Here is a 25922-nt window from a genome sequence, read left to right as displayed (position 1 = left end):
TGGACACCATTTGCCCCCTGTCGTCGGGATGCGAAGTGAGTATCTCTAACGACGGGGGATGTATACAATGTATAAACGTTTATAGAACTACCGTGTAACTTGTACCATAGAAATAGACAAACAGGATACCCTCTCCACCCCGGTGTACACATCGCCTTTCTACACAAGCTTCAAAGTTTCACCCTCAACACCCAAGAATGGGTGATGCGATATCATATTGTAAGCAAACTGCCCAATCCCGATCCTGCGGTACGTCTTCCTCCTCCTCCGTCTTTGCACCGGAACCTCCTCCAGCACCATGAAGGTCGCAAAGCTGTTGTTGGGCTGCATACTCAGCAGCAGGCACGGCGCCTCGAAGAACCCGCCCTCGTCCGTCTCCACCGACGACACCCCCTCGTCCAGGAAGCACGCCTGGTGCGGCTCAGTGAAGCTGCAGAACTGCCCGCGCCTCGGCGCCGCCTGGGGCACGAGCGCCAGCGTCCGCACGGGGCCTCTCACCACGAGCCGCGACGAGGACACGTCCGATACCATGGGCGTGCCGGACCAGGCGACGTCGAAGCTCACCAGCCTGGTCTGCGCGGTGCCGTGCCCGCTGAACAGGTGTCCGTAGATGGGCATCTGGTACCGGAACCATGACCACGACGGCAGGTTGCGTATGACGGAGCGCCGAGGCAGCGAGGGGACCGTGGCGGCGGCACCGCTGTGCAGGCCGATGACGTCGTGCGTCGACCAGCCCAGGCCAAACGCGAGCATATAGTCGGCCCAGATGCCCAGGGCAGGCGGCGTCCCCGTGCGGTCGGAAAAGTACTGAGTGATGCCGGCGAAGGCAGCCATGTAGTCAGAGGGGTGGGACAACTGGCGCGAGGTGTAGTTCGTGACCCAGGCCCACCAGTGGTCGCACGAGGTCCAGCGGTTGCCAAAGTCGAGGGGCCGGATGCAGATGTCGCGGTGCAGCCTGTACTCGGTGCTCTCGTGGACGGTGGCGTCCTCAGAGTGGGTGTGCGTGCGGCACTGCCAGTATGTCTGGTCCCTGGTGAAGAAGACGACGCGCCGGGCGAGGAGCGTCTCCTGCAGCGTCCAGGCGCGTGTGCTGAGGGGCTTGAAGGTGTCTCCTATGTCCTGCCACATCTCGACGGGTATCTCCTCCTCCTTGCCCGGGGAAAGATACTTGTACTGCTTGGGCTGTCTCCAGGTGTCGAGGAACAAGCCGCCATGAGCATTTAGTGAGCTAGCGGCTGCCAGGACCAGAGAGCAGCCTTGGTAGACGCTGCTCATGGTGGCGGCTTCTCTGGCCCAGTCTTCTCGGTCTTCCTGGATGATGCATAGCGAGTCGATCCATATGAACCGGATGCCGACTGCGGCTGTCATCGTCATAGCATCCCTGAAAGTTTTGGGTAGTGACGAAAAGACAATCTGCTGACGATGCGACTCCTCGCTGGACCGCGTTGTCATTGCTTCGGGGCAACGGTCGACGCCCCAGCAGTAGCTCAGGGCCGTATACTCGATCTTAATAGACGGGTCTATGTCGGCTACATCAACAAGGCGTGGCGAGGGATCTTGGTTGTGCTGTGGGAGGCCGAGGTCGATTAACCGTGTAGGCCTCACGAGCTTAGTTTTGGTCTCTGACTCGCTTGATGAGCACTGGGTGTGTTCTTTGCGACAGCCGTGGAGCCACGAGCGAACAAGGCCTAGTCGTTCCTGGACCAAAGTCTCGGACGGTGCGTCATCTCTTCGGTATATTGCCCTCTGTGTGATTTCATCTGGAGTGGAGAAGACAAGACGTGGTCAGCTCTTGATCGTAGTCAGTTGTTTGGTACATGATATGGACTCACCCTCAGGGCCGAAGACTCTGGCAACGAAGTTGATCAGATGTTGCTCCCGTGGCGGCGCGTAGCAGTTGACGCCACGGATGTGGATTCCCGACTGCTGTATCTTCTTATAGTTTGTTCCAAGCACGCCGTGGAAGTACACTCGGAACCGCCGTATCTCGTGGTCCCGGAGGTCCTTCTCCTTGGCCAGACTGAAAGCAGCATCCCTGATGTCTCTACACAAGGGGCAAGTCTTCGCCGAATGCATCAGCTGCGCCATGTTCTCGTAGTGCGATAGCTCCTCGTGGCCCTGGGAGCCGGCGATGAGAGATCCGTCCGTGTAGAGGGGGCTAGTGAAGGCGTGGACACATATCTTGCAGAGCATATTGGTGTCCCCAGGGATACCGGACTGGTCGCTCTCATCAAGCAGCACTCTCTGGGTTAGGTCAAACGAACGGCTGAACGTCTGCTTCGACTCGTCGTGTAGCTTCATGTTGTCCAGGACCATGCCCAAGTTGTTCATTCTCTCTATGGTGGAAGGGTGATCGTCTCCAAGCACCGTCTCTAGACCCTCGACAGCCGTTCTTAAAATGTCTGCGGCCTCTTCGAATTTCCCCTGGGCATTGAAGACCAAGGCGAGGCCGCTCTTGCTGTCCAGCGTCGATGGATGATCAGGGCCCAGAATCCGCCCTTGGGCCTCTATCACCTGGCGATGTATGTCCTCGGCCTCGGCATATTCCTCGCGCATATACGCCACGAGGGCGAGATGATGCATGCTACGGAGGAGCGAGGGATTATCCCGCCCCAGAATCCTCTCCATTTCCTCCACGGCCTGACGGAGTAACGGCTGGCCCTCGGCGAATTTTGTCTGCAGGTTGAGGACAAGGCCGAGGTTTGCTTTCGCCTGGATCGTCCACATATGGCTCTCGCCAACCTGTTTCTCAAAGACCTGCGAGAGCCGACGGAACATCTGCTCAGCAGGGACATAATGCTGTAGCTGCAGAAGAACCCCCGCGAGGTCGGTGAGGTTCAACAGCGTCGACGGATGCTCCTCTCCCAGGGCGCTCTGCATCAGCCAGTGCGCCTGGTAATGCACCTGGGCAGACTGCTTTATTAGTCCCTGGTACCTGATTGCCTCGGCCATTCTGTTCATGGTGCGCAGCGCCTCTGGGTTCTCGGGCCCAAGAGTTCTGACCTGTAGATCCAACAGCCGCTTGAAGTTGTCGGCCGACTCCTTGTATCTGCCCTGCCCGTACAGGGCCATCGCGAGGGCCTCTATAGTCTCTATCACGGCGGGTGATTCCTCGCCTACGAACTCCACCATAGGCTCCAGGACCTCGTGAAGCAGCTCCGCGGCCTCTTGGTCGTGACCCATCGGGACAAGTACCTGGCCAAGCATGCTCTTGATCATGAGCATGAGAAGGTCTCCTGGGCCATCGACCTTGTGGCGGAGGGCGAGCAGCCGACGAAGCACCTCCTCAGCTTCTTGTACCTTCATCTGAGAACAGAGAGACGCCCCCAGTTCAAACATGCACTCCTGGGTCCAGAGGTGTTGCTCCCCCAGGGTCTTCTCCGCCCGTTCCAGCATGATCTTCAACATCTCCTCCGCCTCTCCATGTCTCTCCTGCTTCGTCAGTGACCCTGCAAGCATTTTCAACGTGCTAATAGCCGCCTGATGCTCCTTTCCCTGGCCCTTCTCTATCAGGTTGAGGGCCCGTCGATGGAGGCGCTCGGCATCCGCATGCCTGCCACGCTGGGTCATTATGGTGCCGATGTTGTTGACGTGAAGCAGCGTCCGGAGCTCGTCCTTTTCCGTGATAATCTCGGTCAGGGACTCTGCCCGTGCAATCATCGAGTCAGACTCCTCCATGAGCCCCTGGACTCGCAGACACTCTATGATGTGGACCAGACACTCAAAGGCCTTGGGGTGTGTATCGTACAAGCTCGCCTGCGTGAACACCAGCAACTCTCGGTGGATCCTCTCAGCCTCGGCGTGCTCCCTGATGTCCTGCAAGGAGCATGCGTAGAGGGTGGTGCTATCCAGCACAACCTGGTTCTCGAGGGGGAGAGACTGCTTAAGCAGCCGCAGGTTGTTGAACAGGAGCCGTTCCGTCTCGTCCTGCCGCCCCTGCATCGCCAGGGTGACTGCAACGCGGTTCATGGCAATGATAGACTGGGGGCAGTTCTCCCACGCGGCTTCCTGGATGATCCCGGCCAGCTCCCGGTAGACCTGCTCGGCGTCCGCGTGCCTCCCCTGGCGCTCGAGGGCGACGCCCACCTGCTCTATGCTGGCGATGGTCTCCTGGTGGCCAGCCCCAAGCTCCCGCGACTTGCGCTCTGTTTCCTCGCGGTGGAACTTCTCGGCATCCTCAGGGGTCAGCTGCTGGACGGCAGCCGGCGATGCACCTCTCACGTTCATGTTGGGATCGGACCGTTGCGGGGAATCAGCTACGATGGGGAGCTTCGATGCTCGCCAAGTCTGGTGAGAGTCATTGATAATAACCTCTGCATGTAGAACCCGGTTCAATTACTGTTTTACTGGACTAGAAGGGGGTTGCAGCCAACTCTTAAAGTCGTGGAACAGCCAAGGCAGAATTGACGACTCCACGAGGCCGACTTTAAGATGCCTGCTGGGCTGAATGCCAGCTCTAAGCCCCGCTCCTTGGCAGAGTTGTGTATTATATAGGTATTTATATGACATGAGTAGAACTCATGGTTTATCCGATCTACAGGTAGTCTTCTGGAGCATCTTATTATGGTCTGGTCTAACCATAGGTAGCCACCACTCATCGTTATAGCCGTCCTGGGCCGTCGGTGGCATCTCGTTTCATCTCACCAATACAACCAGTCATCGTAATTGCTGCATACTGTACATCTAGTGTTCTCCTCTGAACCTCGTTTCCGTCTCAGTCATCGCCTCCAAACTCAAATTTTATCCCAAGCTCGAACCTAACCCTCTGGGACGAGTCCAAGGGTGTCCCGGGATGCGGCCTGAACCTGAGTCCCCTGCGCAGTTCCGCCGCTCCGATCTCGTGCACAAGCCAGCCGCCCGCACATCTGTACGCGTTTTTGGAGCGAAGTGATGCGGTCGCGGAACCTGTTCGCCGTGGGGTTTAGGTTGATGTAGTTGCCGCGACCACTCCTCAGAGCCGAGAGACGGAGGGACCTCAGGGCTGGCATCGTGCCAAGGTAGGCTAGGATGGGAGCCCACGTCCCCGGTGTCAGACTGATGGATCGGAGCTTCAAGCGCTTGATCCTGGGGTGTTTGGGAAGAAAGAGCAGCATGTCGGCTTTCTTGACGTGGAGACCACGGATGATGAGATGCTCCAGTGCTGGGAGCATGACCCCGTGCGCCATGTTCGCAAATAGCCGGTCGCTAGCTCTCGCACCAGTGCTAAGTATGGTACACTCATGAAGTTCCAGCAAGGCAAGATTGGGAAGCTGCTTGAGCATGGCCGCAACCCCCGTGAAGTGGTGCTCTGACCGCGGGTTGCCATCTTCATCACGGCCCTCGGTCTTGACATAGCTATAAGAGTACTCGTCTTTCTCGCCGCCGTCGTCGTCGCTACTGTTGCTAACGTCGGAGCCTGAGCCTGAGGCTATTTTGATGTCGCGCGTCCTTGCCGCCACGCTGAGGCCCAGCTTCTTGATCTTCTTCGCCGCGGCGGCGAAGTCGGTATCATTAGCCCAGAGCTTCTCCATGTGCCTCGTTATGTCTGCCGCCTGGACGCTGCACCACATCGTGCCTCGGAAGACAGACAGGGCGCCAATGCTGACGGTTCTTTTCGCCATGGCCAAGGCGGCAGCCTTGAAGGTCCACGAGGCGCTGAGACAAGCTTCGGTCGAAGGAAACCCCCCGGGATGCGGTTCGGTCGTGTAGCGCCCCGTAACGCACCTGGAATCCAATCTGATCCTATTCAGTCTCCCCATCTTGCTCAGGATGGAGGCCAGTCTCTTAGCGACGACGGAGAGATCCCGTTCGCCCTCTACTTTCATCCTAGCCGGATCCACTCGTATTCCTCCTTTGCCGCCGCCATTTCCTCAGGCGTGAACGAGTCCTTGATAGACGCGACGAAAGAAATTTGCTCTCCTCCCGCTGGAAATAATATAATCCAACGCACTGGTGTTGTATGTTAGAGCCATGATAGTTATGCTCTTGACTGTGGAGCGCAAGTAGGGGTGGGAGGCGAGCGCATCGAGATTGTCAAGGCTGCTCCGAGATAGGTCTGTTGTGGGCTCCCTGAGGAAAGATTTGAAGCGAGGACCGAGGCAGTTGTCGCTGAGACATCGCGAAGTCAGACGAAGGTTTTTGATCGAGGCCAGATCGAGATTCTCGAGGACCAAGTCTAGTGGAACAGCTGGGAGGCGACTTAAGGGAGCCAGGCCCTCGAGCTGATATGCCATCTCTGGGGGGTTGGCAGTTATTCTTTTTTGGGGGTGTAGAGATGGATCATGGGAGAATAAATTTGGGAGGGAGGAGAACCGATGGATGAAAAGCGGCACTCCATGGATATTAGTAGTGAGAACCTCAAAGGTCGGGCTGAGAAAAAGAAAAGAATAATGCGAGCAACATCATCACACTTAGGCTGTGAAGACTCAGTATACTCGAACCCCTGTTTGATTATACAATTGGGGTGCTGTACGCATACTTCATACAATCCAAACCGTGAATTTTTGTTAGCTCGATACTTGGCTTGGGTAGGTAGATAGCAGTAAATGAAGACGAGGTCCTAAATAAAAACTAGAATCAAGAGTTCTAGGGGCATTAACTCCAGTAGTGTAAAATATATCGTATTCTGATTGAAATGGCGCAAGAATATCGCTATAGCTTGATACGTTATGGTGATGATGGTGGTTGGAAAGCTGAGCTTGTTATAGATTTCTGATGTTTTAACGAGGCGCTGGATGATACCTAGGCCAGCAAAACAATGCATAATCTCTAATTGGCTACTGATCCCTGCGTCTGTACCGGAGGTAACAAAAATTCACGGGTTGGATTGCACGAATATAATGCCTCCTGGTGACGCAGCTATTAAGAGTTACTTCGTTGTACTCGATAATCATCCAGGGGGTGAACCGCCTGCGGAATATTCGTAGGTTAGGACGGCACAAACTCCATTTTGCCCCAACCTTTCAATGCCGGCTCAATGTACCACCGTATGCACATCCGAGTACTTCTACTCCGCTTCCCAGAGCAGCTTCTCGATTGTGGTTGCAGGAATATTGATACCCTGGACCGAGTTCCCACGCACAATTATCCCATCCATTGTTGCTGATTATCATGGTTGACGGCAGTCTTCTGTTGCCGTTGGGATGGGCTATATAAAGAGTTCATCATGACTATTCTTAGGGTGATCTTTCTGGTAGTTAATGACCCTTCGCCGGATGATTGCTCTGCCATCTTGGAATCATCTACTATATCTTGGGTAGGACCTTGAAGCCATGAACACGTTACTTTGCCCGCATGTGGCACCACATACCTTTACCAGCCACCCCGTACTAGCACTCCCCAAGAGACCAACCGCAACCACTCTCAACGGCACCTACCGTGGCATCCAGCTCCTCGACTGGGGGCAGGATGCCTCCCTAGGCATTACATAAGCCCAACCGTCTATTAGCGAGCTACGGTACCGCCATCCCCGGAGTCTGAGTGCCTCATTTGGCGAGACCCGAGACGCCCGGCACCTACGGGCACTGCAACACAGCGCAGGATCGTCTTACCTGCCTGCGCGAGGTCGATGAAGCCGAACTGTATGCTGCTCGGCAGTCTCAAAAGTGACAGGACCCTCTGGTTCAGATTGGCGGCGAGTTTCTGGCGGGATATCCTAGCCAGCTTCTCCCCCAGGGGAAATTCACCAAGGTGCCCATCCTGACGGGGGCCAACACGGGCGAGGGAGTTGGGTTCAAACCGAGATATCATGTCAACGTGCCTAGACCACTCGCTGCTGGACACGGAAAATGAGCTCTTGGCGTGAACGCCGATCTTGGACTCGGGGACGGTTAAGATACGGCGCCAACATAAAAGACCGACCGGCATTCAGCCAAGATTCCGGCTTCCCCGGAGGATCCACCAATAATGCCGGAGCGGGAGTGGCGCCGAGGCGCGGAGGAGACGCCGGGGGGATTCCCCACTGGAGGGTCAGTTGGTCAGTTGATCAGCTGGGGGGATAATAACACTGTTACTAGTGGCAGTCAGAATATGGAGTACACCGTGCAACGCCGGGAACTCGCCCCGACCTGGCCGGACGCGAGTGGGACAGCGCAGGTCGCAGCCATGGCGGTGAAGCGTCATTTGCCAGCGGCCGGATGACGGATGCCAAGAGTGCATACTGTTGGTGTTTCTGCATCGCACGGCTCGCATGGATCACGAATCCTTGGTCACTTACACCGTCCGTCCGTGGGGGCGGGGGGATGCCGAGTGCGGAGTTGGAGCAGTGCCTGATATAAATGCAATCTCGGCTTTCTTTCTATGCTCTTTTTCTCTTTCCCTCCAACCAATTTATCACAGACTAAGGCATCATGTGGTCGGCTTTGGCATATGCTGGTCTGGCCAGCCTCGTGCTGCCGCTCACCGCCTCTGCAACCACGTTTGACTCTCCCCCCGTCTATCCCAGCCGTAAGCACGCCATGCCAATCTGACAAGTTGTCGCCTTACTTTGGGTAAGATGCTGATGCTGACACTCGGTGACAGCACCCGGCAAAGGCCGCGGAGAATGGGCTGACGCCTACGCCAGCGCGCGCGCCCTCGTGGGCCAGATGACTCTCGAGGAAAAGGTCAACATCACCCGTGGTGTCGACGACGTCAACACCTGCGCCGGCATGACGGGCACTGTGCCACGTCTGGGCTGGCCGGGGATGTGTCTGCACGACGCAGGCAATGGTGTTCGAGCGACAGACCTGGTCAGCTCGTTTCCCTCGGCCCTGCATGTTGGTGCGTCGTGGGACAAGAACTTGACCTACCAGAGGGGCTGGTACATGGGCAAGGAGTTCAAGGCCAAGGGCGGTAAGACCATCTCCAGCAATGTGTTTGACACCTGGAAGGCCAGAACCGGATACTGACGGGTGCATAGTCAATGTGATCCTGGGGCCCAATGCTGGCCCGTTGGGACGCAGTCCGCTTGGTGGCCGCAACTGGGAGGGCTTCAGTGTCGACCCCTACCTCTCTGGCAAACTCAACGCCGAGACCATCATCGCCCACCAGGATGCCGGTGTTATCGCCAACATCAAGGTGAGGACGGTTTCGGAAGAAACGGGCTAGAGGCAACGCTGGCTAACTCTGCCCTCCCCCCTCCAGCATTTCATCGGCAATGAGCAAGAGACGTACCGCCGCCCTTACTTTGGCGTCGAAGCCGTCTCCAGCAACATCGATGACAAGACTCTGCACGAGTTCTACCTGTGGCCCTTCATCGACAGCGTCCACGCCGGCGTCGCCTCCGCCATGTGCTCGTACCAGCGCATCAACGGTACCTACGGCTGCGACAACAGCAAGACCCTCAACGGCGTGCTCAAGGGCGAGCTCGAGTTCGAGGGCTTCGTCCTCCTCGACTGGAACGCCGTCCACAAGCTGACCAGCGCCAACGCCGGCCTGGACATGGTGATGCCCATGGGCGGCAGCTTTGGCCAGAACCTGACGGACGCGGTCCATAATGGGACGGTGAGTGCGGAGCGGGTGACGGACATGGCAACGAGGTGAGTTCGAGTTGCCCCCCTTTTGAACCTGGCGCTTTTGATACTAGTGCATTTAAGAATTGTCGCGGCATGGTACTTTGTTGGCCAGGATGGTGACAACTTTCCCACTCCCGGGATCGGCATGAGGAACCTCACCCTCCCCCACGACAAGGTCGACGCCCGCGACCCCAAGTCCAAGCCCAGCATCCTCGAAGGTGCCATTGCAGGCCACGTCCTGCTCAAGAACGTTGATAATGCCCTCCCCTTCAAAAAGCCCCCGACGATGCTCTCCATCTATGGATACGACGCCACTGTACCCCCGACCAAGAACACGGACAAGCTGTTCGAGCTCGGCTACACCTCCTCGCAGGAGATGGGCCTGGCCGAGCTAGGCACGCCCCAGATCTTCGATCAGGCCGCCAGGGGAGGGACCATTGTTACCGGTGGAAGAGCCGGTGCCAACGCTCCCCCGTACATGATCGATGTAAGCCGCATCCACCTCGTGCCCTCGAAATACTGAACCACTGAACAACCCAAACCAGCCCCTCAGCGCCATCCAGTTTAAGGCCGTCGAGACCGGCGCCTGGATCAACTGGGACCTCGAGTCCGGCGACCCGACCGTCAACGCCGCCTCGGACGCCTGTCTTGTCTTCATCAGCGCCATGGCCACCGAGGGCTGGGACCGCGCAGGCCTTCACGACGACTTCAGCGACGGGCTCGTCCTCAACGTGGCTCGGCAGTGCGCTAACACTATCGTCGTCGTCCACGCCGCCGGTGTCCGCCTCGTCGAGCAGTGGATCGACCACCCCAACGTGACGGCCACTGTCATCGCCCACCTCCCCGGGCAGGACTCGGGTCGCGCCCTGGTCAAGCTGCTGTACGGCGAGGCCGACTTCTCCGGCAGGCTGCCGTACACGGTTGCGCGCAACGAGAGCGACTACGGGCGCGTGCTGCACCCGTGCGGGCCATCGGCCGAGGACCCCACGGACCCCCAGTGCGACTTCTCCGAGGGGTCGTACCTCGATTACCGCGCCTTCGATGAGCAGGGCATCGAGCCGCGCTTCGAGTTCGGTTTTGGCCTGAGCTACACCACGTTCGAATTCTCGTCGCTCTCGCTGGCCCGCAGGGACCTGTCCCCGGCATCGCCCTGCAACGGGAGGCACATGTGGGACACGGCGGCCGTGGTGGAGGCCAGCGTCACCAACACGGGCGGCCGGGACGGCCAGGAGGTCGCGCAGCTGTACCTGGCGATCCCGGGGAGCCCGCCACGACAGCTGCGCGGGTTCGAGAAGGTGAGACTGGCGGCGGGCGAGGAGGCGACGGTGCGGTTCGAGCTGGACAAGAGGGATTTCGCTGTGTGGGATGTCGTGGCCCAGCGGTGGACGGTCCAGGCGGGTGAGTATGAGGTATTCGTCGGATCGAGCAGTAGGATGCTTCCGCTGAGGAAAAAGTTTGTCGTCGAGGACGAGGGGGACTTGTGACTAGATGGCCTGGAGCTCTAGTCCCCTACTATCAGTCGCTTCTCTGTGGTCGTCGTTCGCGATGTATACAATCTCTAAACTCACCCAGGCTGGAGGCGTTGCGTTCTTGCATCGTAGAGATGGTAATCTCCGTTGGAACTTGAAAATCACCAGGTCCCTACATTGCGGGAGAACTAGGGTTGTGGATAATGTCCGATTCTGTCGAATTCGTTGAAGCCCTAACTATAGGTATTCTGCAGTCTTTCTGCAGCCTTTTACTCGCCCTGGAAGAGACAGCTCCGCTGATATGTGGTGGACCGCTGCCTATTCCTACACCCACAGCTCTCGAAAAGCCCTTGGGTTTATCACTGTCGTGAAATCATTTTTCCACAAGTACTTCTTGCATGGGCCCAAGATCCTGATACGTACTGACGGCTCGCTCCTCTTTGGCGTTGTCGCACCTCGGTCTCTGCCATGCATACAGTTTCATCAAAATGAAGACTCACCCTGTAAAGCCAGAGACTCCAATTTACACTTCACTGGCTTTGGGTTCACTGTAGGCTGCCTGCTAGCCCGCGGAGGCTTTTGGGGCTTTTCGAGAGTTCTCGGAAACAATCAGAGCCTATCGTTGTCGAATACGTTAATGTCTGCCGAGGTTGTTGATGTCTGTGACCGAAGTGGTTTTTTCAGGGGCCTTACCTCAATAGCGTGGTCCATCTAAGCATGTAAGTATTTGAATATAGATATGACGGGAAAGGATATCTTCTCCTCTCTGAAGTTGCCCCGTCGCCGGTAGCCCCGGGGGTTATAATCGGTGAAAGGGACCCCTAGACTGCCCTAGAGGTTTGTATCCTTTTTTAGGGAGTCGATTCGTTCCCTTCGTTGCCTGGCCGGGCCTCCCTCCCGGGACTGGGGGGATCCTCTAGCCCGGAACTGCCCGGGCGGTTTTCGCGACTGGAGGCACTCGGGTAATTTTCCACGCCGGAGCTGCTGAAATGATTGTTCTGGCTGGATAAGCTCGGGTGGTTCTCCACGCCAGAGCTGCTGTCCTGTACCGAGTCGGCTGAGTCGAAGTTTGGCAGAAGGAGCCTGGCCTGACGGATGAATCCCAGCACGTCCAGCGGGTTGTCGGTGGACTTTATGCGGCGGAGGATCTCGCTAGACTCGGCATAGGGAGTGTCCCGAAGCAGGGTGTAGAGCTCCTTGTACTGGTTGTTCTCGCTCTCGAGCTCGCTCAGCTTGCGGCGCAGGGCCAGCGACACTGTCTCGCCCTCCTCGGCCTCGTAAACGCAGATTTCGCCCTTCTGGTGACACTGCCAGCACGACGGGCGCTGGCCACCACACTTTTGCAACTGTCAGCGTGTGATCGGTCCCCCCAAATGATCGGGGAAAACGAGTGTCGAGATCTACTCACCCTGATCCGCTTTCGGCGGCAGGCATGGCAGGCCACCCGGACGGATGTACGCTTGGGTAGGTCACGTAGGTGATCTACCGGGTCGGGGGTAGAGGATTTGTTGTTGTTACTGTTGTCGAAACCCTGGCTGCTGCTCTCGCCTTCTGAGGCCGGCAATATGGGCACAGGGTTGTTCCCTCGGTGTCTCGTCATGGGATTTTCTCACCCGTGGACACCAAAGGGGGTGGGTCAGAGAGAAAGAAGGGGAGTGGGAAGAAAGAGCCCATGGAAGGGATTGTTTGGCGTGGGTCCCCCTTTTTATATAATGGTGTGCCTCGAAAGGACCAGTGTTCCAAGTGACGACTGTGACATCAGGCGGGTATGGGCAGTGATGGTCTTGATCGCAATCTCACGAACTGTTAGCTTGAACGGGGCGAGTTTCCGGGGATAAATGGCCGAATAACTGTATATGCATGTACCTGGACGTACTTGGTCTGTGGGCTGCGTCTGGTGTTGGTGTCCCGGACAAGAGTCAAGCCAGCTACTGGGCTTACTACTGGTTATTCTCCCATCCAACTCCGTAATAATGCTCGTAGTATATGCGCCAACATGGGCCTGCCGCAACCCTCGGACATTTCCTCTCTGAAAGGCTCTTCAGATGGGACCGTGATTGGCTGCCGGTGGTTCCGCGGTGAGGTCTGCATGGCCATGGCCCATCCAGCGTTCGAAACCATCCGTGGCCCGTGGGCCATGAGGAGTGGTGCCCAGGCCGTAACGGGTACAAGCACGAGTAGGTTGGTCATGGGTCATGTAGGCTCATGTAGCACGCCGCAGCCGGTGACGTGGAGGTGATGGTGGTGTCCTTAATCTCGATGAGTGCGAGCCTATCGATCTCGTCCCTCGTGTCAAGGGTGGTGAATCTCTGATCTCGAAGCGTCGCGCCAGGCACCATCCAACTCGGCGTCTGTGGGGCGTGAGAAACATGTGGTGGAATTTGTGGTCGACGATGATAGCGGGGTCAATTCATCGCTGCATCACCACATCCGCCGCGTCTCGCTAGTGGCCTTCATTGGAGACTTTGAAGTTGACCTCGTCGCGTACTTGTCGGGTAGCACATGGTAATAGTGCAATATCTGTTGTTTGAGAGTGGCTGTACTTTCCAAGGCGTCGGCTTGCAAAGTGCATCCCTGGAGACCACCAGCCATGCCAAGTTCTTGGGGAGCTGTGAGGGTCCACGGGTTCCTGTTTCCTGTTTCCAGGCGTCTGGGTCACGAGCGCAGGTACCAAGTACTAGTACCCTGGACCTTCCCAAACTGCCAACCAGCGTCGAGGCCCCAAAGTGTCAGAACGAGGCTAGCGAGGCTAAGGTAGTACATGTATTAGTGGGGGCTTGGGTAAGTACAGCCTGACTCCCGATGGTCCTTTTGAGTGCCGCCCCAGCTAGTATTATTACGTAGTGGCAGGTCGCTGTTTTATATTACCTCACAGTGAGCCGTTGGTTTGACCACTTGGTAAAGGCAATGTTGGGCATTGAAGAAATCGCTAGGCAGATCACCCTTGAATTATCTTCCTTATCTTCCTCCTCGAGTGAGCCTCCGGGTATGCCCCTTCTCTTCTAGCTTCCTGTATCGGTTTGTCTAAGATAATTGTACTTCTCCATAGTATTTGCTCAGGCACGCACTTCGCCTTCTTTGCCCCATCTAGCCGTCTCGTCGCCCCCAGCCCATTCGTGCTCGATGTATCCCAGCTCTTTCTTCACTCTCTCGACAGTCGCCTTGTCACCGGTGTTCTTTCCAATGTTGTCGCTAGATCTGGTTAGCTTACATATTTCCGGCACGTACGGCGTGAGAGAGACTAACCTGATCTTTACTGCGGGGCGCCCCGCCGCTGAACTGATCTTGATCACAATGTTCATGGGGACCGACTTGGCCCCAGTCTTGAGGTGTGTAAAGTCGTTGGTCAAGAACGTGCCTACACCAAACGTGGGCTGGAAGTCGAACTGCTCCGCGACCTTCTTGTATTCAAGGCAACGATCGATGTTGAGCGAGTCCGAAAAGACAATCACCTTTTTGTCCTTGATACCTTGCTTGTCGTAGTAGTTTCGCATCAGCTTGGTATACTCTTCCGGGTCGCCGGAATCCTGCCTGACACCGGTGAACAGCTCGGCATACGTCTTGACGGATCCGTCCTCCTTCTGGAACGTCTCGATGGGGAAGCCGCCCTCGATTGGGCGAATGGGCTTGCTGAATGCCCTGAGGAACTCTTCGGTTCCGAACGTATCCGTAAGGGCGATGGCGAGCTTGGTGCCAAAGCAGCTCACCCAGCGGCGCAGCGCTTCCTCAGTAGCGGAAGAGTAGTCACCGATGATCGCGGCGGTCCCCATGAACCACTCGTGGGCCACGGTTCCCACGGGGGGAATGTTGAACCGCATGGCCAGGTGAACGTTGCTGGTGCCAGACAGCTTGCCGGGATATCCCTTCTTGGCAGCTTCATTTGACGCCTTGACGAGTCCGCGGAAGACCAAGGCCTGAGTATGGTAGTCGCGGCGCCTGCGGGTGCCGAATTCCGAGGTTATACATCCAGCCTCCAGCAGTCGCATGCCCTTTTCAAATGCAGCCTCTTCCTGGCCGTCGTAGTTCCAGTCCGTATCCATAAATTTGAAGTAGGCCTCGGAGGTCAGGGCGAGGATAGGGATCTCGTAGAGAATCGTCTCGACCCATGTTCCTTTGATGCTGATGTCGATGGCACCGATTTCATCATCGGCACCGGTGTCGCTTCCAACGGGGTGGAACGTCGCCGCGACTTGTTCTCTGGGGTGCAAACGGAACTCCTTCAGGAACTCGAGGTAGTCGGGGGTGAGGTAGTCGCAGTGGGTCTGGAGAAACCGGTATTCCTCTGTGGTCAGGGAGATGTTTCCGAGCTCTGCGAAGAAGCTGTTAGTTATGGCGTGCGCGAGCTACGAGTCGCGACAGACATACTTTGGATTTGGTCCTCCAGCCAGCGGAACGCAGCCCTGGAGAGCTTCTTGTCCGGGGTTCGGTTGGTGAAGGCATAGGTAACTGGGACATCCTTGAAGCACTTGAAGACGGCGCATTGCATGGTCAATTTGTAGAGATCGGTGTCGAGGAAGGAGATGACCCCTTCGGGGAAGGGCGAAGAGCTGTTAAAGTCCATGGCGGAAATCTAGCTGTCCTGGACAGCGGAGGTCAGATGGCGAAGTGTTCTTGGACTCGGCTGTTCATCCGGGTGGCCAAAGGGCTGGAACAAGGCAAAACCGGAGCGCGGGGCTCGAGTGTGACCTTTCCGTATCTTGATTGCGCTCAGTCGCTCAATGCGGCCGATTGTCCATTGCGCTGCCGCCTAGGACGTGGTCGAGGGGACTAAAGTGCACGTGGTCGGAAGAGTGCAGTCTCCAGGGCGAGAGGTTCTTCAGTGCTGAGGGAAACAAGGCCACTTTTCTAGAATCGAGTCACGACTGATGAGAGCGTGAATTGAGGGGATAGTTGCGCAACTTGCGTGGTCGGATGTCAACCCCACCAACGAACTGAGCACCTATTATGAGCATCTGCAGGTTCAAAACGAGGCTAGGCTGTCGAGAACCCCACTTTTCCCGAAGCTTTCTCCCACCCTGGGTCCCTGGCAGCCAGATGAGGTAGAGTGCTTATCGATTCTGGCGCAGCCAATTTTTTTCCCACTGGGTGAGCCGTCCATTTCCCCACGAAACGTCCCCCATCGCCACACTCTGGCGTCCTCCTCGACGAACTCCTCTCTAGGTCACGAGAAAACCTAATCTTTGTCTTTGTTTGTTTGAATCTCCGGCAATCTCGAACAATCTTTCCGCCATGTCGTCGATGCGAAACGCCGTCCAGCGGCGCCCTCACAGGGAGCGCGCGCAGCCCCTCGAACGACGCCGTCTCGGTCTGCTCGAGAAGCATAAGGTTAGAAAAGAACATGCCTAGGCTCCCCATGAGCAGGCTCTCCACTAGGGCTATGGACGCTGACATGGGGATGAACTTCAACAGGACTACTCTCTCCGCGCCAAGGACTACAACAAGAAGAAGCAGCAGCTCGATAACCTCCGCAAGAAGGCGGCCGAGCGCAACGAGGATGAATTCTACTTTGGCATGATGTCCCGCACGGGGCCCGGGCAGCGCGTCACCCAGGGCAAGAGCTGGAACGGCCGCGTACAAGGCGACCGCGGCAATGCGGCCATGGACGTCGACACGGTGCGGCTGCTCAAGACGCAGGACATAGGTTACGTCCGGACGATGCGGCAGGTGACACGGAAGGAGGTTGCGCGGCTGGAGCAGCAGGTGGTTATGACGAGGGGGCTCCACCGGCTGGACGACGAGGACGACGACGAGGACAATGAGTTCGACGATGACGACGATGACATTTTTGACCTCCCGGTGAAGCCCAAGCCCGCGAGGAAAATTGTCTTTATGGACGACGAGGAAGAGCGGAACGAGGCATTAGATCAAGGAGACGAAGATGCTGATGAAGACGGGGACTTTGAAGGTCTGAAGGACAAACCAAAGGGGGCAGAGGGTGAGGAGGACGAGCAAGCACAGAATTTCCGCCGGTTACGGCGTGAACTCGACAACGCACGCAGAAAGCTACAGGTTCTCACAGACGCCGAAAGGCAACTGGAGATTCAGAAGGCAAAGATGGCAAAGACCGCCACATCCGGCGGAGAGACGAGGAGGGGCCACAAGATCAAGGTGCGGACCAGGAAGAGGTAGACGAGTGAGCGGTCCATGAAAAGCGTTTCCACACTGCTGCCCACTCTTCGTCATTCAACTATGGGTTGGTTCCCATAGGAAGACAGCATTTGCCGAGTCCCGACCATTCTCCGTAACAGCCGAAATGCAGCCACACTACCGTGGCGGCCGGGACTTTCGCATTTTTGGGTCTCCACGGCGGGGACAAAGCTCCGCGTATGGAGGAGGCAGGGCGGGATAGAGTCTCCGCCGAATCGTCGGAATTTCAGCCGCTGTCTATGACACCAACGTGATGGCGGAACGGGTAGCACACATGACTAAGCGGGCATAAATGGGTTGCGAGAAGTTGTCAAAGTTAGGCATTCAAGTCAGTATAGGTTTAAATGAATTCCATTACTCCGTCCACTAGAAACATAACAAAGGCCCTTCGGGCATCGACGTATCTCTGCAGAATCAAAACTCCGGGCACCTGACTAGCAGCAACACCGATCACCAGTATCAGCAAATTTGGTTTGAGAAAATGAAAGAACAGAGAGGGGCGACTGGAGTCGGGAAGCAAAGCGCTTCTTCTCCTGATCACGGATCAGGCTGAATATCCACCCACTCTCCGGCACCGCTCCCTAATCCGACGGGCGGCTTCATCCAAGTTGTGTCCGCCCCTGGCATGCCTGGATTAAGCCAGAGATCCCTTTCCCGCACCCATCGCAAGTCTTCGGCACGCAAAAGTTCTTCCGCCTCGTCAAACCGCCCTGAGCGGACTAACCTCAGGGCCTCTTCGGCCAGCCTAAGTACCCGTGGAGGGTTTGGCTCGTCGCCTGGGCTGTGCTCCCCCTTGCTCTCGACGACGTCGTCAAATAGTGAGCTGGCGGCCTGGTCGTCCCCCTCCCCGTCCCTGTACCTTAGCATGGAGGCCAGGTCGACGCGCGCCCACGTTAGGGCTCGGTTGATTTCTTCGCGGTCCGTATCTATAAGGAGACCCTGGAGCAACGCTATGGCGCGGTCCGTCTCCCCGCTATCGAATAGAAGTAGGGACCTGAGGTGCTTGACCTGGCAGAGTCGAAGGAAACGGTCCTGGTCCTCCAGCATCCCCTTCGTTTCGAGCTCCTCTACAACTTTGTCTGCTTCCTCGTATAGACCGGCGTCTCGGTATGCAATAGCTAGGAAGATGGACGGGTCCACAGTCCCGAGATCGCTGGTGGGGATGAACTGGCGCCGAAACTCAACGCTGCGCTTGATGTTGGATAGCGCCTTGTCATGGTCGCCGCATATCCGGTAGAGATTTCCGATGAAGATACATACTGTCATGATATATGCATCGTCCGGCCCATACTCATCCTCGTGTGTATGGCAGACGCCTTCTAGAGCCTTGATCGACGGCCTAATGCCTGTTGTAGGTGAGGCGCTCACTTGGGCATACCATATCAAGGCCATGAGATATCCGGTGCTTTTCGGGCCCTTGGTGCGCAGCAGTCCATCCATGGCGTTTGAAATCGTGTCGAGAGCCTTGGACGTGCTGTTCATCATATACTCGGCCCGCCCCTGGTATACGAGGGTTATGAAGAACTGCTCGCCTTCGGGGTCAACCTGGTGCTGGTCCTCGGCAACCTCAACATAGATCTGATGTGCCTTGCGAATCTCCCCCTTGAACAACGGAGCATATGCGGCATCGGATCTCGCTTTCAGCGACAATTGGTGTCGTCGTCCCAAGAGGTTTGTCAGTCCCTCAGCGACTTCATCCCGGATCTTTCCCATTTCGCTTATTCTGCCCGTGTCGAAATAGTAGGATCCAAGCTGCATCAGGGCAAACCACTGAAGTTCATTGTCATTGCTGGACACTTGATACTTGTGGCGCAACTTGGTATAGGGCTGTTCGAAATAGGCTTCCAGAGCTAGTAGCTTCTTACACTCCTCTGGCAAGTCCTTGTTCCATCTTCTCAAGCGGATCAGCGTTTCCCGAACCGCTTGGAGGTCGGCGCTTCCTGAATGAGAGTACTCGGCCCAGTGGGCAAACTGCAGAGAGCGTAGAAATTTCCCGGCCAGCTCCACCAGATCCCTATCAGGAGACTCTACTCCAGCCAAATGAGTATCCCAGTGCCGGGCCGCATATGGATAAAAACTACTATCTGGGTCATCTGGGAGCCCGTCGGGCTCGATGTTTCCCCTCAGACGACGCGCGATGCGGTCCAATTCGGCAAATTTAGGCTTGAGCAGGCATTCGAGACACATGCGTGCCAAGTTGGCGTCAGGCTCCGTGCGGTCAAACGTGATGCCTTCAGCCCTCATGTCTAGATCCTCGCTGAGGAGGAAGTCTCTGACGGAGGCGTGGCCAAGATATAGGCAGCCGTCCATGGCCACGACCAGTGGTCGGCAGAACTGGGACATGACGAAGGCGCCCCTTTTTGCGACAAGACCAAGAGACTCCTCCACTTCTTTGATGGTCATAGGCCGGCGTGCTGCAAGGAGGATCGAGAAAATGTCCCGACTGGTCTCTCTGCCGCAACTATCCCCAGTACTGTTCTTGAAATGTTCCCGCCACGTCTTCAGATATACCCCCCAGCAGGTCGGCGGGAAGTCCCTGATAATTTTGTTGACTTGCTTTTGGTTGTTGGCCTCGCTAATCTTTTCTAGAAACAACCTCGTCCACAGAAATGGACCGGCGCTTGCTTTTTCTACGACTTGAAGGCGACTTGACCTTGTCAGGTCAATCTGAGAACAGAAGCGGGTGATAAAATTCTTGAGATCTTCCAGCGTTGCGTCTGGTGTTATGGTAATCTCGCTCTGTCGAGGGTCGGATGCCACCCCCACGTCGAGTTGACAACTAGGCCGCGTAAAGATGATGGCCTTGCCCGCTGTGGACGACAAGAGACTCGAAAGACTTTCCAAGAACGACTGTACTTCTTGTGGGCGGCCAAACACGCACTCGTCGAGCGCGTCAATGACTAGAATGAAGTTGTTGCTCTCTCTGAGGAGTTGGATGCATACTTCCCATACAGTTGTGAAATCGCATTCCTCGGGATTTGCCTTGTGCCGAGAACGAAGCCTCTCTAGTTCCGAAAACGCGTCGCGCTGGGCTTGACGCGCGGATCCCGATTCCAACAGGCTGTGCAGGATCGATGCAGCGAGACTGGTAGGGCTTCTCGCACGCGCCGAAACGGTGGCCTGGAATGCGTGTGACACGATCGATCTGGAGGGGTACTGGCGTAATAGATAATCGTTGATGACTTCAGAGAGATACGACTTTCCAGTCCCTAGCATACTCCTGGTTAGCTGACAGGAACATGGGACATGATTGCCTCATATCGAGTTTGTATACTCGTATGAAGCGCGACGCGAACTTGGCTCGTGGCCGATTCCTACGTACCTGGCTCCCCGCAAACCCAAAGACGTGGAGAGGGAGGCGAGACAGATTCCAACCAAGCCTGAAACTTACGATGTCTAATTAGCCACGACCCGTCATTCGTCTCTAGGTCGCCCAAGAAAGTCTTATTCGATCGGCCTGCGATGGGATGGGCCAGGTCGTCGATCCAGCCATAGACCTCTAAATGATGAACATGGTAGAGTGTCAGCCCCTTGTCGGTCCAACTGAGGTAATCTCCCGTCATAATGCCTGCCGCTGACTGAGGCTGCCAGGCTGCCCAGGGCGGCCATGGGCCTGTGAGGCCATGTCTCTCACTCACCTAAGTCAACTTGCTTTCGTTTGGCGAGCGCAGATGAATAGCTCTGTCTATCAGCCGCATCTGTATGAACAAGTTCCCGTGTTAGTGCATCGGCACCGAGATATGCCTATAAGCGGCTCTGCCTCACATGATAGCATGCGGTTCTAGTATTATGAAGGAGGAGGAGACTTTCATGACAGGTGTCTATCATACCCCGCTCATCATCAAACGCAAGGCTGGGGACATGATTGGGTTCCAGGTTGATTGCACTTCTGAGACGCTTCGTCCAGGCACGTGTATTCGTGTAAGGCATGGAGTATATCTGTAGTAACAGAGCAAAGCATCGTGTCCACAGAAGAGAAATGGATCAATCCGTCAATTGATGAGTGATCGTAGGGGTTTAGTTTGTCGTGTACGGGGGCTGGACGATGGATAGGGTTCTGGGAAATTGGCAAAAAGTGAGGCCACCAGAATGGCGCCTTAACAGGAGCCACTGGTAATTGGCATCTCTTGCCTTACGAGTATGAAGCGAAGGGATGCAGCTGGATCGGAGAATGGTAATTGAAAGAAAAGGAACCGCAGCCGAGAGGAAGTCCTTTGTCCACGATACAAGTACAGTACTCGTATTCGTAGTCGACGGTGACCACTGGCAGGGTTCATGTCTGTTGGGGTATGAACAAAGGAGACTGTTCGCGTTTCGTACCTTTCGCCTGACGCAAGATGTTGTCTGTTTTTTGTTGAACTAGATTTTTCCTGTCAGCATGGACAATTCCAATCTTTTACCATGTCTGTGTGATCGGCTCACCTAGATCATTGCCTATGGTACAGGATTCCCCCGATGTCAGTCCAGTTGTCATCGATTGAAATTGGTGCACATATCCGTATAAAGTTGACATTGCGAGTACTTCAAACCTCGCAGTAGAATAAGAAACAAGGCACGTGTCTAGGGAAAACTCACTCTCCCATTGCGCCACCCTGTCCAGTTGGGTTGTTGCTTCCTTCAGCCTCGAGAGTGCTTCCATAAAGGTTTCCTTTTCGTTGCCCTTCCACAATGACTTTTTCAAGCGTTCTATATGGCATAGTATCAGATCAGCTAGCTCATAATATGAATAATATCCGAAGACGGCGTGGAAAATGAGTCGGGCATCATGGCACTCGGGCTGTCATGAAGGCGGCCCAACAGCGCATTAGGGTATATCAGCCACTTACCAAAGCGTCCCTTCTGTAAACGATGAATGGCAGGCATCAAAAACCCCAGGACTTGAAGATACACATCGGTCAGAGCCTCCTGGACGCTGTGTTTATCTCCGCATGCTTGGACAATCCTACGCCATACTGTGGCCTGTTTCACAATCAGCAACAGCCCGTCTGCCGTGACATCTGTTGCTTTCTCATTGTCCACAGCAGCCTGAGGAAAGTCAGCGCATTGACCCGGTACGCAGTTATACTGCTCGTTACTACTGTGCATGCATGTTCCCAAAAGAAAATCTCCGACAAACCTGAAGCAAGGTCCGCACGTTTCCCCATACAAGCCACGAGGTGATGGGGTCATGCTTCATGACGGTTTCAACAGCCGTCAAGTTCTCGTTCAAAAACATAACTATGTCGCGGTACATAGACTTCAGTCCCTTGCCCCGTCTGCTCGTCGCCTCGTGTGCTCTTGCAGCTGCGTCGATGAGGTCTGCCGACGTGAACGGGGCAGCCTCTTTCTCGTCCTCAAGTCTCACAAAGTACTTGGCGTATCTGTGTTTATCGTCTTCTAGGCTCTTGTTCCATTTCTGTAATGCCGTGCGTCAGTGTAACGGAAACCATCTTGCTCGCTCCCGCGGGCTTAATGCAACTAACTTTAATGGCGTCGAGCCAGCACTGGCGGTCAATGCTGAGAAACCATGCCTGATGATCAGTGCGGTTCCCATAGTCAGTGGCCCATCCGCTTCCAGTACTCGTACGAGTACTCCAAGTTCGGGTATCATCTCTTCTGACCGAGCCGTGTCTCAGGCTAGGTATTGTGATGGTGGTCGGGGCGCCTGGTATGCCAGGAGAGGAGTCTAAAGACGTGGACGACTGGCCGTCACTTGATTCCGCCATTCTGGGCGATTGGGTTGGGAACATGATGAGACATGGGGATTCTTCACACTTTGAGACCTGTGTCCCGCCATAATATCATTCAAACGTACTCCGTAGTGCACGAAGTAATCAGGCATCCGAGGTGCATATCCCAATATCTGCGACCCACCGCGGCCTGTCTCCGGTCATCGCCGCCTCGGTAAAGATGGCTTCGGGCATTAAACTGCCACCGATGGGCTCTCAAGTTGCCTCGAAATGGGAGCCTGAAGGAGGGCGAAACGTGTGGTCACGAGGGGGGCCATCATGCAGTGCATTTGGAGCCTGACACTTGATCGCCAATTAAACAGTACAGTAACACACCACTTTGAGCCCCCTCGTGCCAGACCGATGTTGGAGTTAGAGACGCCGGGTCGGAGAATCCTGGACGCCCAATGCTCACCGGGTGCTGGGCTGAACGGCTGGACTGCATCACCTGCTTTTCCGTGTAACGCCCGGCTTCGCCCTTATTTTGTTGTGCATCTGACTGTGCCCCCCCATCGATAACGGCCTTTATGTGGGTGTTCTCTCACCGACTCGGGTAGGATTTTGGCGGAGCCTCACTGTTGCAAATCAAGAGAGAGCCCGTCTACTGGGACCTTGAATTTACATTCCGCCGTTGGGAAAGTTGAATGCACTCTAAGGCAGTCTAAGGATGATGCCATGATTCCCAGTGCCGTATTTATGACTACTGTGAATATCGAAACACGTTTGTGGAAAGATAAAGGTACTAGATAACAGTATTTGAAATGTCAGAGTCTAGGAACGAAGGACCAATATGTACGATCACAGCAATCAGCTACAAAAAAAACAAAAAAAAACACCAATATAAGCCAGACAAATTGTCCACCAAGTAAAAAGCAAAATGGGGAGCCCAGAACAATCTAAGAAGATATCATCAATAGCATGACCCTTCAATCAAACCTTCCATCAAGTCCCTAATCCTTTCTACGCTTCCCTTCCTTCTTGCTGCTGTGGCTCTTGGACTTCTTTCTCGCATGTTCCTTGGCCGCAGCAGGGTCTGCTCCCTCTTGCTGTCCCGGATATCCATAGTGCTCCTCTGGATTGACCTCGGGTCCCCCTTGGTAAGTATATTGGGCGTCCCAGTGGGCGCTATGCTCGGCGCCATACTGGGGGCCGTACTGAGGGTCATACTGGGGGTCGTACTGATGGTCATACTGGACGCTCTCATCAGCCGGCTGTACGTAGGAATACTCTGCTGAGTACTGCTCTGGATATTGATGCTGGTTTGTAGTAGCCCGAGGCGTGTGGGAAGCTGTATATTGCGCCTGGGCCTCCGGGTAATGACCCGTGTCGTAACCATGGCCACCGCCCCGGCTGTCAGTGGTTGTCGAGTCAGGCTGTCCCATACTCATACCAGAGACACCTTGTGTGACTTGATGAATAACGGTGTCATATTCCTGCTGGTAGCCCGAGGGGCCAGTGGTCCTAGGGTCCCACCGAGAGGTGCTATCGTAAGCTTCCTCATGCCCGTATTCCTGTTCCTGTTGCTCATGGCCTCCAGGCTGTGTATGTGTATAAGAGGGCTCGTGATACTCTTCCGGTAGATCTCGAGTAGATGTTGAGGCCCCGGAGCGATACGACGGCTGCCTGTGCTCTTTGGATTTGCTGCTCTTTCTGTCTTCCCTTGAAGATGATTTGTCGCTCTTTGAAGACCGGTGTTCATCATGCTTTGAAGATCGGTGCTCCCGCGACTTGCCCGTGGAGCTTCTTTCGCCCCGGCTCTTCGACTCCTTTCTGGACTTGCCCTTGGACTCTTCCCGGGACGTCCCCTTGGATTTTGAACGGCGCTCTTCCCGAGACGAGGAGCTAGCATGCTTCCGGTGCGATGAAGAGCCCTTTTCTGGCTCGGCCGATTCTTCTTCCCCTTCTTCTTGGTCGTCGTAATGCCAATCCATACAATACCCCTCATGTTGACGATCCTGTGGTGGCACCAAGCCTGCCACCACAGCACCCCCAGAATTCCATTCGCCGTGGACTCTGCAAAAGTAGCCGTTCCCGCAGGGGCACTTGACTCTGCTCCATTCCAGGTATCCCTGGTGCCACTTCTTCCACTCCTTCACGTCCCTCTGGTCGGGCTCTGGTGCTGGGGCGACATGCAGCTCCGGGAACTTCTGTAGCGCATTGTCGGCTGTGATGTTGGCACAGCCCCACGGGTCACCGCATTCTATTACCAGACTGTGTCAGCAGAGGAAAGCAAGACATGGGGGTATGAATGGATTCGAACGCACGCGGTACGTCACAACCACAAGCTTCCATGATGGCTCGCGTTTGGCACTGTCAAGTGACTTGGGCAGGCGGTGTGACCTGTGGCGACAGGGTCGGGGAGGCAGTGTAGCCTCGGAGAGGGATCCCTAGAGGGAACACAAGGCTGAGGGAGCGTGTTGAAGCCTCCAATATTGGTTCTGGCAAAGACCGGGTGTATGCGAGTACATGTACTGGGCGGGTCAGGGATCTAATAGCCCGAGGACAGGGAGCTCAACGTGGGCTCAAACCCGGAGCTTGTCCATGAGGGCAATCTTTGGAGATGTTCTGAGCAGGCTGGATTTACGTATGGCCCCAGCTAGACAAGCCGGGAATATACGGTGTAGTAATAGTAGTGGGAGGTTGCATGGGACTGGAAGCGGAGGGGTAGCACACCATCTTATCCCCATCCCCACGGGTGGGCACCAGGCGATGCCATTGCCAGTCGACCAGTACCTCTTCACGAATACCCTTGTGGGCCCATAGCTTGCGGCTGATGAGCTGTTAAAAAAGGCAAAAAGGCAGACAGACGGGCGCGGAGCATCAAACATTGAACGGGTGCCCGCGCATTAGCTCACTGGATTACATTGCTTTGGCAGCGTAACACAGCCGCACGTTTCGGCCCAACCAAGTACGTTCGGTACTGAAATAAGACGAGGCTGACATTGTGGTATGTATATGTGGCATTGATTCCCTCGAATTGAATTGCTCACGTGGCACAATGTCCCAGGGGTAACCCCTACTCGGGCGAGGGCTTCCTACAATACGTGTATCCGTAAGCTGAACGCAAGGGCACCTCAATTTAATGTTGATGAAGAGTATCCGTACTATTCACTAGTATTCATCAA

At 55.6% G+C, this 25922-nt stretch overlaps 8 protein-coding genes across 8 annotated transcripts; 2 read left to right on the top strand and 6 right to left on the bottom strand.

Moving 5' to 3' along the window:
* Positions 1 to 159: 159 nt before the first annotated feature.
* On the bottom strand, positions 160 to 4227 carry ACO1O0_003900 (uncharacterized protein; the record flags this gene model as incomplete). Its single annotated transcript, XM_083193343.1, has 2 exons — positions 160 to 1760; positions 1833 to 4227. 2 exons carry the CDS (start codon positions 4225 to 4227, stop codon positions 160 to 162), a joined length of 3996 nt encoding a protein of 1331 aa, XP_083050291.1.
* Positions 4228 to 4757: 530 nt separating this feature from the next.
* ACO1O0_003899 (uncharacterized protein) lies at positions 4758 to 5804 on the bottom strand (the record flags this gene model as incomplete). The annotated part of the gene is made up of 1 exon (XM_083193342.1): positions 4758 to 5804. The coding sequence occupies one exon, from the start codon at positions 5802 to 5804 to the stop codon at positions 4758 to 4760; it is 1047 nt and encodes a 348-aa protein (XP_083050290.1).
* Positions 5805 to 8327: 2523 nt separating this feature from the next.
* Positions 8328 to 10957, top strand: CEL3B (beta-glucosidase; the record flags this gene model as incomplete). The annotated part of the gene is made up of 6 exons (XM_083193341.1): positions 8328 to 8424; positions 8500 to 8811; positions 8879 to 9036; positions 9103 to 9497; positions 9555 to 9960; positions 10019 to 10957. The coding sequence occupies 6 exons, from the start codon at positions 8328 to 8330 to the stop codon at positions 10955 to 10957; spliced, it is 2307 nt and encodes a 768-aa protein (XP_083050289.1).
* An 836-nt stretch (positions 10958 to 11793) lies between these two features.
* ACO1O0_003897 (Zn(II)2Cys6 transcription factor domain-containing protein) lies at positions 11794 to 12542 on the bottom strand (the record flags this gene model as incomplete). Its single annotated transcript, XM_083193340.1, has 2 exons — positions 11794 to 12288; positions 12351 to 12542. 2 exons carry the CDS (start codon positions 12540 to 12542, stop codon positions 11794 to 11796), a joined length of 687 nt encoding a protein of 228 aa, XP_083050288.1.
* A 1456-nt stretch (positions 12543 to 13998) lies between these two features.
* Positions 13999 to 15503, bottom strand: NPT1 (nicotinate phosphoribosyltransferase; the record flags this gene model as incomplete). Its single annotated transcript, XM_083193339.1, has 3 exons — positions 13999 to 14134; positions 14189 to 15251; positions 15308 to 15503. The coding sequence occupies 3 exons, from the start codon at positions 15501 to 15503 to the stop codon at positions 13999 to 14001; spliced, it is 1395 nt and encodes a 464-aa protein (XP_083050287.1).
* Positions 15504 to 16171: 668 nt separating this feature from the next.
* Positions 16172 to 17071, top strand: ACO1O0_003895 (rRNA-processing protein UTP11; the record flags this gene model as incomplete). Its single annotated transcript, XM_083193338.1, has 2 exons — positions 16172 to 16267; positions 16352 to 17071. The coding sequence occupies 2 exons, from the start codon at positions 16172 to 16174 to the stop codon at positions 17069 to 17071; spliced, it is 816 nt and encodes a 271-aa protein (XP_083050286.1).
* A 555-nt stretch (positions 17072 to 17626) lies between these two features.
* On the bottom strand, positions 17627 to 22794 carry ACO1O0_003894 (tetratricopeptide repeat protein; the record flags this gene model as incomplete). Its single annotated transcript, XM_083193337.1, has 6 exons — positions 17627 to 20298; positions 21410 to 21448; positions 21665 to 21775; positions 21916 to 22114; positions 22206 to 22449; positions 22763 to 22794. 6 exons carry the CDS (start codon positions 22792 to 22794, stop codon positions 17627 to 17629), a joined length of 3297 nt encoding a protein of 1098 aa, XP_083050285.1.
* Positions 22795 to 23747: 953 nt separating this feature from the next.
* On the bottom strand, positions 23748 to 25089 carry ACO1O0_003893 (uncharacterized protein; the record flags this gene model as incomplete). Its single annotated transcript, XM_083193336.1, has 2 exons — positions 23748 to 24997; positions 25062 to 25089. The coding sequence occupies 2 exons, from the start codon at positions 25087 to 25089 to the stop codon at positions 23748 to 23750; spliced, it is 1278 nt and encodes a 425-aa protein (XP_083050284.1).
* Between the last annotated feature and the right edge of the window lie 833 nt (positions 25090 to 25922).

Source organism: Amphichorda felina (assembly GCF_050947745.1).
Source record: "Amphichorda felina strain 45539 chromosome Unknown scaffold_4, whole genome shotgun sequence".
Classification (NCBI taxonomy): domain Eukaryota; kingdom Fungi; phylum Ascomycota; class Sordariomycetes; order Hypocreales; family Bionectriaceae; genus Amphichorda; species Amphichorda felina.
Note: the sequence above shows the minus strand (reverse complement) of the source record. Positions and strands in the feature narration are given on the sequence as shown.